The following is a 7,933-nucleotide window of genomic DNA, read 5'->3' as shown; positions in this document are numbered from 1 at the left end:
TTTGTCTTACCCTGAAAAAAAAAAAAAAAAAGTACCGGCACAATATTTGTGTTCTTCAGCTGAGGCAAACAAGATCTCCCTGTCCTCAACTTTCTTGAAAATGTTTGTAAGATTAAGTGGTGAGAAGTTCAATGATGCCCTGAGGCGGCGGTGCATCAAAAACCGGCTTTGGCAAGTGTGCCTTGTCTCCCTCTCTCTCCCTCTCTCCCTCTCTCTCTCTCTCTCTCTCATGCTGTTTATAAAACAAGAGCTTGGAACATGTGGGTACGTACTGTACTGACAGCGTGCTCTCTTACATCCTGTGATGTATATCAGTTTGAGCCTTTGGGCTGCAGTCTGCACAGGGGTGTGCTATATAAAGTATGTAAAAAAAACAAAAAAAACACACTACGTTTGACAGTGTCGGAAACGACCTGATAAGTAAATTAGATAAGCTTTTATTGATCCCCAGGAGGCACATTTACGTGTTGAGCAGCACAAAGATGGGGAGTATGCACTGCTGAATGGTGAGAAATAAGAAAATTAACATTTAGGGATGTAAAAATATAGGAAAAATAGGACATATAAATGCAAATATACAGTATACAAAAGTACAAAACATGCAAAATTAGCTAAATTAGCATAGCACCTTGTATTTGTATTACTAAGTTCAACTAAAATGTAATTAACACAAACACACAAACAATAAAATGACTTATTTACACATGCTTCATTAATAAACTAGCTCATAGTTTAAATGGTCTATACGACCAGATGCCTAATCCGGTATAAGCACACGTTTTAGTGGATTTAAGCAAGTTAAAACATGAAATATACCCCTGTATCTATCTTTATTTATTATTATTTCCTTTACTGATTGTTTCTCTGCATGTATTTCATCCATTTGTAGTGTGCATTACTTACCATGAGTGCACCTGTGACCCCTAGCCATTAGTCCACAGCTATCTATCCTTTATGTAAGAGTGATGGCATACGCACGGCTATAGATTAATACCCAGTATTTTATTGTAGTCAGGTTATCACACTGAGCTGCAACGCACATTTCAGCTAGCTGAGAGCTTAAAGGGGCATACCAGATGTTTTGTTTTTTTATTTTCAAAAGAATATGTGAAGTAGTTTTTACTTTTACAGCAAATTAACAATGAATCCATTCTGAAAACCACTGACTAAAGCAAATATTTTTCAGTGATCCAGCGCAGTAAGGTCTTCTTAGGTTGTATGCTTGTTTGGGAGGCATGAAATGACAGACGCTGGGTTAGTAGCATTTTCTGTCGGCACATGGGTGAAAAAGTGAGCTTAAATGTATGTCTGTGCTTCTGGGAGTGTATGCATTCAGTGTATAACCTGTAACTGTATGGCCTTGCTACTACTGTAAACTGAAAGTGAAATATTTCCATATATCTCATTCCGGAAATTCCCGTAATGCAACTTGTCTTAAAATCTTCAACTCATGAAAGATTGAAATGTTTACAACTGCCCCTGTCGTCACAGCTCACCGACGGCTCGGCCTGAATCTGGAGGCTGATGCACGGCTTAATCATCTGCCATGTCCACGGCAACAGGAGGAGACTTTAGCTCTGTTACTCCGTCCAATTCTCTCTCTTTCCCTCTCGCCTCCTTGCCAAAATCTCACTCAGTCCTACACTAGAACAGTATAAACACTCTCCCTTTTTTTCCTCCTCCTCCTCCTCCTCCTCCTCCCTTCCCTCTCTGCCCCGGTGCGAGCTGATGCATGCCACGGAAGCAGTGACGTCAGTTGTTTACTGTCTTGTGGGTCGCCTCTTGTTGCAGTGCAGCAGCACATCCAGCAGGGCTTATGTAACGCCACGGCCTGCTGCATGACAGCATGACGGGCCGTTTACTGCAGAGAGTGTGTTTGGGGTTGTGGAGGGGGGGGGTGGGCGTCTTGTGTACAACATCACCCCGTCTCCCACAAAAGAGCAGGTGCATGCAGTCACTGTACCCAGACATAGTGTGTCAGTCAGCCACCTTTCCTCTCTGCTGCACTGCATTGTATATGGAGTGAAAACACAGCGGGTTCACTGCTGGAGCACATAGTAGCTGCAAATGGATCTCCACCCCCTCCTCCTCATTCTCCTCCTCACACGTATCTCAGGGTCCTCCACCACTGCAGCAGCAGCAGCAGCAGCAGCATAGATGTAAACAACCCTGGCTGGCGTGTGACTCAGGGCTCACTGCTTCCAAGCTGCTCCTGCACAGACACACATCGCCCCCCTCTGGGTGCAGGAAGCAACGAAACATTTGAAACGATAATGAAAATAAAAACACCGGGGAAACACTCATCCCACGCACAGTGTTTTGATTAATGCTTGAAATATTCTTGTTTGTTTGTTTCCTTTTGATTCTGTTGTCTGTGTTTGAGGAAACTCCCCTGCCTGTGTGGTGAGAAAGAAAAAAAAGAAACCATGTAAAGATGGGGAGATTGTGACATTTACACACAGGGAACCAAAATCAAACTAAGCCTGGCTTATATGTGACGGTTTTTATCTTATGGTTCTGGTACCTGCAACCTGAGCCAGAAGGCAGAAAGGCCTTGAATAATCATTGCAGTGGATATCAGTATAGTAAAGAGAAAAGCCCTCTTGTTGCCAGTAAGAATGCATTCTTATCTTTTTACTACCAGCTGAGTCCTGACCCACTGGCTGCAGGCCCAGGATGGTAAACAACCTCACTGACTGTAACGTCTCTCTGCCGCCCTCTGCTGGCGAATACAGGAACAACAACACAACGTCAATAAGTAATTTAAATAAAAGATTGTATTTTAATCTGGTACAAAATAATTTAAAATATAATAATACTACTATATAATAATAATATATAGAAATAACTAAAAAAAAATAATACTGGAATCAGAGTACAAGGTATGTTATTTACGCAAAAAAGTAAAATAAAAATATATATAAAACATAAAATGTATTGTCGGACGTGACTTTTCTCTATCTCTTGCTTTATTTATTTATTTATTTATATATTTTTTTGTTACGTTTCACGAAAACGCACGTCAACATGTAGGAACAAAAGTTGCGCTCTTGTTTCCGGGGGGAGCGTTTTCATTGCAGATCCGTGCGTAGACTTGTTCAAGGCGTTGACTGACTGTGTATACAAGGGAGGGTCAAAATGTAGAGTCCTAGATAAGTCTATTGCACTTTCTTTGGAGGATACAAGGAATAAGGTATCTGTTAAACCTTAGTTTATTTTTTATTATTTTATTATATTTAACGTAAGCGTGGCGTGAATTAGCTCCAGTAAACCTCTTCCTACTTTACCGGTTTGTTGTGACAGTGTAATTCAGTCACGTTTTGTATCATCTGAACATGAATATGACTCCAAGTTACTGTTAAAAACACAAAATTACCTTTAAATAACTATATATTTTGTATAAATTGTTTCAAGGTGTTAACTTAACACAAATAAGTCAACTAAATACTTAACACCGTGTTTAGACAGTGTTTCTGAGCAGCTGTGTAAGTCTGTCACCTGCTGGTTATAAAGTATGAGACATGTCGGTACATGTTGAAGTTTGACCCGTGAGCCATTAACCTGCAGCTGAATAGAAAGTCACATATTTAGACGCAAGTTTTAGTTGATTTTAAGACTGAAGAATGAAATTAAAGCGTTAGATTAAATGCATTTTAACGCCATGCATTTACTCCATTAGTAGAAGTTGACTGGACAGCTCCAGCTCCTTATTAATTTCCTGATTACATTTTATTAGTCATAGCATTTGGGACTCTGGTGCCAGACAAATGTTTCCCAAAAGAAAATACTGATTATTTTCTTATCAGTTTAAATGCTGAGTGTTTTTCTGATTGAACGACCAAACGTTTCTCTTGCCGATTCGTTTATTGAAGAACAAAGTTCAGCCAGCAAAGTGAACGACTGCCCTGACTGTTTTCTCTAATGTGTAACCACAGACTCCACCATGGAGGGGACTTCTAGAAGTGATGCCGCAGGTCAGCCGTCTGTCGCTGCTCAAGTTCCTTTCCTCCACTTGTGTACAACACTAGAGAAAATTCAGAAGTCGAAACTCCGTCCGGATAAATCTAAAACGCTTCGGGATTTCATTGAGTCGTGGCGGAAATTTCACTCAGCCCTCCACAAAGACGACCCCAAAACTACAGACTCGTTCTATCACGCTATGCGCCTCATCGTGCCTCCTTTTGAGCGAGAGCGAATGGCGTACGGCATCAAAGAGAGCATGCTAGCTAAACTCTACATTGACGTGTTGGGCCTCCCGAAGAACGGCCCGGAGGCCAATAAGCTGCTGAACTACCGTGCTCCGACCACGTCCCAAGGAGAAGCCGGAGACTTCGCTGGCATGGCGTACTTTGTGCTGAAGAAGCGCTGCACCAGCCAGGGAACCCTCAGCATCAAAGACGTCAACGACTTTCTGGACTCGGTGGCCATCAACAACGCCAGCAAGAAGAAGGATCTCGTGAAAAAGAGTCTGCTGCACGTCATCACCCAGAGCTCGGCTCTCGAACAGAAGTGGCTCATCAGAATGATTCTGAAGGACATGAAGCTTGGGATCAGCAAGGAGACAGTTCTCCAAGTCTTCCACCCGGATGCTACAGAGCTCTACAACGTCAACACAGACTTGAATAAGGTGTGCCAGCAGCTCCACAACCCCTCTGTGTCCTTAAGTGAAATCTCCATCGGGCTTTTCTCCGCCTTCAAGCCGATGCTGGCAGCTGTGGCGAACATCCGCGCCGTGGAGAAACAAATGGGAAACAGCCCTTTTTACATCGAGACCAAGCTGGATGGGGAGCGCATTCAGCTGCACAAAGACGGCGACGTGTACAAGTACTTCAGCCGAAATGCCTTCGAGTACACGCAGCAGTTTGGCGGCTCGCCCCTGGAGGGGTCGCTGACGCCTTACATCCACAACGTCTTCAAACCCCACGTCGTGAGCTGCATCCTCGACGGCGAGATGATGGCGTACAACCCGACGGCGGAGACCTTCATGCAGAAGGGGAGCAAGTTCGACATCAAGAAGCTGATGGACGACTCCGAGCTGCAGACGTGCTTCTGCGTGTTCGACGTGTTGCTGATCAACGGGCAGAAGCTCGGCAAGGAGACGCTGAAGAAGCGCTACGAGATGCTTCAGACGGTTTTCACGCCGGTCAAGGGGAGGATAGATGTGGTGCAAAAGGCCGATGCCAGGACCATGCAAGAGGTGGTAAATGCTCTCAATGATGCTATTGACAACAGGGAGGAGGGGATCATGGTGAAGGATCCTTTATCCATCTACAAACCTGACAAACGGGGGGAAGGATGGTTAAAGATTAAACCAGAATATATGGATGGTTTAATGGATGAGCTTGATTTGCTGATTGTTGGAGGTTACTGGGGGAAGGGAAGACGTGGGGGTATGATGTCCCATTTCTTATGCGCCGTCGCTGAAGCTCCAAAGCCTGGCGAGAAACCTTCAGTTTTCCACACCCTGTGCCGCATTGGCTCCGGCTACACCATGAAAGAACTGTACGATCTTGGGTTAAAGCTCGCCAAGCACTGGAAGGTTTACCGGAAAAACAACCCGCCGGCGTCGATCCTGTGCGCAACGGAGAAGCCAGAAGTCTACATTGAACCCTGCAACTCTGTCATCGTCCAGGTCAAGGCGGCCGAGATAGTCGGAAGCGACATGTACAAAACCAACTGCACGCTGCGTTTCCCCCGGATCGAGAAGATCCGGGACGACAAGGAGTGGCACCAGTGCATGACTCTGGCGGAGCTGGATCAGTTCCGCAGCAAGGCGTCCGGGAAGCTCGCCTCGCGGCACCTTCACATCGACAGCGACGAGCCGCAAAAGAAGAAGCGCAAGGTGGCGGCCAAACCCAAAAAGGTGGTCGGGATCATCGACCACTTCAAGCCCCAGGACCTCTCCGGGGTTACCAAGGAGACGGACATGTTTGAGGACGTGGAGTTCTGCATCCTGAACGGCACTGAGGATCACCCCAAGTCCGAGCTGGAAAAGGGCGTGGCCAGGTAACGCGAACTTTAATTGGATAATGTTTTATTTTTCTTCTCGTACGTCACAAACATGATCGCTGTTGTCATTTCCTTTTTAGGTGTGGGGGAATTGTGGTTCAGAACCCGGGGCGGGACACGTACTGCGTGATCGCCGGCGTCGAGAACATGCGCGTGAAGAACCTGATATCGTCCAACCAGCATGACGTGGTGTGGGCCGCCTGGCTTCTCGAGTGCCTGCACCAAAAGGAAGTGGTCCCGTGGCAACCTCGCCACATGATCCACATGTCGCCCTCCACCCGGGAGCACTTCGCCAAGGAGTACGACAGCTACGGCGACAGCTACTTCGTGGACACGGACGAGCAGCAGCTGCGGGAGGTGTTCGGCCGGATTGACGGCGCGGGGGCGTCCGCCGCCGTGGACGTCGCGCAAGTAGAGGAGCGCTACGGCTGGGGCGACCTCCCCACCAGCATGTTCAGACCCTTCACCGTCTACATGGACAGCCTCGCCGACATAGGAGACCCCACGAGTGCCATTACTGCCACCTGTCTGGACATCAGGGCGCTGGAGTTTCGTTACCATGGAGGCACGGTGGTGCAGAAGCTGGAGGAAGGCGTTTCACATGTTGTTATCTCAGAGGAATCAAGACTTCTGGATCTCAGGACGCTGAGGCGCAGCTTTAGGAAGAAGTTTAAGATTGTGAGAGACTCATGGGTGACCGATTCAATCGAAGCAGGGCATGTGATGAATGACACTTACTACCTGGTGTGAAGATATTAGTTGACACTGGACAAAAATCTACCTTTTAACTTTTTAATTAATTCCTAACGTGATTAAATATTTATTTAAAGCAGAAAAATAACACCTCAGATACTTCTCAGGGGCACGATCATATCTGGAGGAGATTATTTTTTGAGTTCTTAATGTGTGATTAAGGCTCGTTTTAAACAAGTTAGACTTACGTAAGTGTCCCGACAGTCCGATTCGTTTTCTCCTACTTCAAACTTTTAGCCCAGCAGTTATTTCCCGGAATAGACGATAGATTTTCCATTTTTACCGAAAAACACTTTGTGTAACTTCAGCGAATATCCCACATTAGTGGGCTGCAACTCTACCCACTGTAAAGAGGCACTCCAGTTATTTAGCATTACTCTCCAGATAGATGAAAACACTGTCATTTGCCACAATGCACCTGAATTACTTTTATTATTAGGCTCTATTTGCTTTTAAATACACTGGTTTTTCCAACTCCCGCTTTTGTAGTTTGCAAGCCAAGTCCATTTGTTCTCTTTTATTTTCTGAATTGTTCCTAGCTTTATGTCAAGATGACCCACTTTGTTGCGCTTCTAGCAGTACGACACACTAAAGCAAAAACCACCAATTTCTTTAAACTCGATGGAAGTAATCCTGAACAGTGACTTGACTGACTCATGAAAGTTGCGTTCGTAGTTATTTTTAAATGTTGGTGACTTGGTGTGCAAACATCTTCATGACTTTTATTTCTTATTTTGTTGATTAATCCCTCCAGAGCCACGTGAGACGTTATTTAATTGTTAAAATCAGGCTTAGTACTTGTTATAATTAGTGAAATGAACTTGGAGAATTGGTGGCACGGCTCTTTTATGTGAGAAAACAACATGTCTTGAACTTTTTTTGTGCTCTGTGCCTTTGTGCCTGTGCCTTTTTCCTGTTATATTATTATTAAGTAAAATTCTAATAAATATCTTGGAGTGGTTTAATAAACAGGAGCGTCTGTGTGAGTTTGTCGCCCGTCCCCTTAGCTCTTCCCCCCCGTGTCCACAGAGGCCAAGGGACACCGCGGGGGTACGTTAAAACCGGTCCCGCTCAAGGCCCTCCAACAAAGATGTCGCCGTGTTTTCCCCGTCTTCAGAAATGTCACCGGCGCGTCTTGGGATTCACTGATATGTTCTAACCTTCATTACCG

The 7,933-nt window shown here is 45.3% G+C and overlaps 1 protein-coding gene across 1 annotated transcript; it reads left to right on the top strand.

Annotated features, from left to right (window-relative positions):
• The first annotated feature begins 3,088 nt into the window (after nt 1-3,088).
• Nucleotides 3,089-7,656, top strand: lig4 (ligase IV, DNA, ATP-dependent). The gene is made up of 3 exons (XM_084574880.1): nt 3,089-3,193; nt 3,936-6,006; nt 6,090-7,656. Exons 2-3 carry the CDS (start codon nt 3,944-3,946, stop codon nt 6,757-6,759), a joined length of 2,733 nt encoding a protein of 910 aa, XP_084431006.1. The 5' UTR covers nt 3,089-3,193; nt 3,936-3,943; the 3' UTR covers nt 6,760-7,656.
• The last annotated feature ends 277 nt before the right edge of the window (nt 7,657-7,933 follow it).

This window comes from Chelon labrosus (genome assembly GCF_963514085.1).
Source record: "Chelon labrosus genome assembly, chromosome: 24".
NCBI lineage: Eukaryota > Metazoa > Chordata > Actinopteri > Mugiliformes > Mugilidae > Chelon > Chelon labrosus.
Note: the sequence above shows the minus strand (reverse complement) of the source record. Positions and strands in the feature narration are given on the sequence as shown.

Bases quoted from the DNA above. Each gene is read 5' to 3' on its own strand.
- lig4 (XM_084574880.1), top strand. From the start codon at position 3,944: ATGGAGGGGACTTCTAGAAGTGATGCCGCAGGTCAGCCGTCTGTCGCT. The intron at 6,007-6,089 runs GTAACGCGAACT...TTTCCTTTTTAG, and splicing joins CTGGAAAAGGGCGTGGCCAG to GTGTGGGGGAATTGTGGTTC.